This window comes from Manacus vitellinus, unplaced genomic scaffold (genome assembly GCF_001715985.3).
Source record: "Manacus vitellinus isolate BGI_N305 unplaced genomic scaffold, ASM171598v3 scaffold_102_pilon, whole genome shotgun sequence".
NCBI classification, from domain to species: domain Eukaryota; kingdom Metazoa; phylum Chordata; class Aves; order Passeriformes; family Pipridae; genus Manacus; species Manacus vitellinus.
In genome coordinates, this window is record NW_021938808.1 from 801,811 (window position 1) to 802,886 (window position 1,076).

The 1,076-nt window shown below is 63.2% G+C and overlaps 1 protein-coding gene across 1 annotated transcript in view; it reads left to right on the forward strand.

Annotated features, from left to right (window-relative positions):
• Positions 1-1,076, forward strand: part of ITGA3 (integrin subunit alpha 3) — a gene marked incomplete at its 3' end in the record, with an annotated part of 11,504 nt that overhangs the window by 8,003 nt on the left and 2,425 nt on the right. Inside the window, exons 4-6 of the mRNA XM_029963502.1 lie at positions 65-201; positions 707-853; positions 931-1,028. Of these exons, the coding sequence (XP_029819362.1) occupies positions 65-201; positions 707-853; positions 931-1,028 (382 nt within the window). The remainder of the gene's footprint in view (positions 1-64; positions 202-706; positions 854-930; positions 1,029-1,076) is intronic.

The following is a 1,076-nucleotide window of genomic DNA, read 5'->3' on the forward strand; positions in this document are numbered from 1 at the left end:
GGGTGCCCAGGTGTGTGCTGGGGGCACACGCGTGTGTCACACCCTGGCCCTGCCCTCCCCGCAGCCCTGGAGTACACGCTGGAGGCGGACAAGGACCGGCACCCGCCCAGGGTGAGGTTTGCGGGGTCCCCGTCTGCCACCTACACCGGCAGCTTCACCATGCCCGACACCCGCTGCCAGGCCCAGGAGCTCCTGCTGCTGGTGAGCGGGTGGGACTGCACTGGGAGCGGGGCTGGGGCTGCGGGACTGGCTCCTGGGCGTGGGGACAGGGATGGTGGGAATGGCAGGCTCGGGAAAGAGCGAAATCCCACCCTCTTTCCCTCCTCTCTCTTCCTCTCCCCTCTCTCCCCCCTCCATTCCTTCTCTACGTTCCTCCTTCCTTCTCTTCATCCCATCTCTCCCTCCCTCCTTTCTCTCTCTCTCTCTCCACCCATCTCCTCACCCTCTCTCCCCCTTCCCTCTCCCCCTTCCCTCTTCCCTTCCCTCTCTCCCTCCCTCCATTGTTTCCTACATCCCTCCTTCGCTCCCTCCTTCCCTCCCTTGTTTCCCTCCCTCCTGTGATGAGTTTGTTGGGTCTCACAGCAGGCTGTGAGTAGGAGGGGATACCCCAAAAGTGTCTCAGGGCTGCCTGGCTGTGGTTGGAGCTGCAGTGGGGGCCAGGGAGGGATCTATGAGGGGCTTTTTTGTGATTCCCACCACCCCTCAGGACAACATCCGGGACAAGCTGCACCCCATTGTGCTCTCCATGAACTACTCGCTGCAGGAGAAGCCCAGAACATTCCAGCTGGGCCCCCACTCCCTCGACTCCTTCCCTGTCCTCAACCAGGACCAGTCCCACGAGAATGAGACCAAGGTGTGCCGGTGGGGAGGGGGATTCTGGGGTGTCCTGGGGGGCCACAGGGGCTCACAGGGACATCCCTGTCCCTCCAGATCGAGTTCCAGAAGGAATGTGGCTCTGACAACGAGTGCTACAGCAACCTCCAGCTCCAGAGCAGCTTCGTCACCGACCAGAACCAGCCCCTGCCCAGGTGACAGCGGAGCCCCCCATGTCCCCACCCACCCTGGGAGGGGTCCCT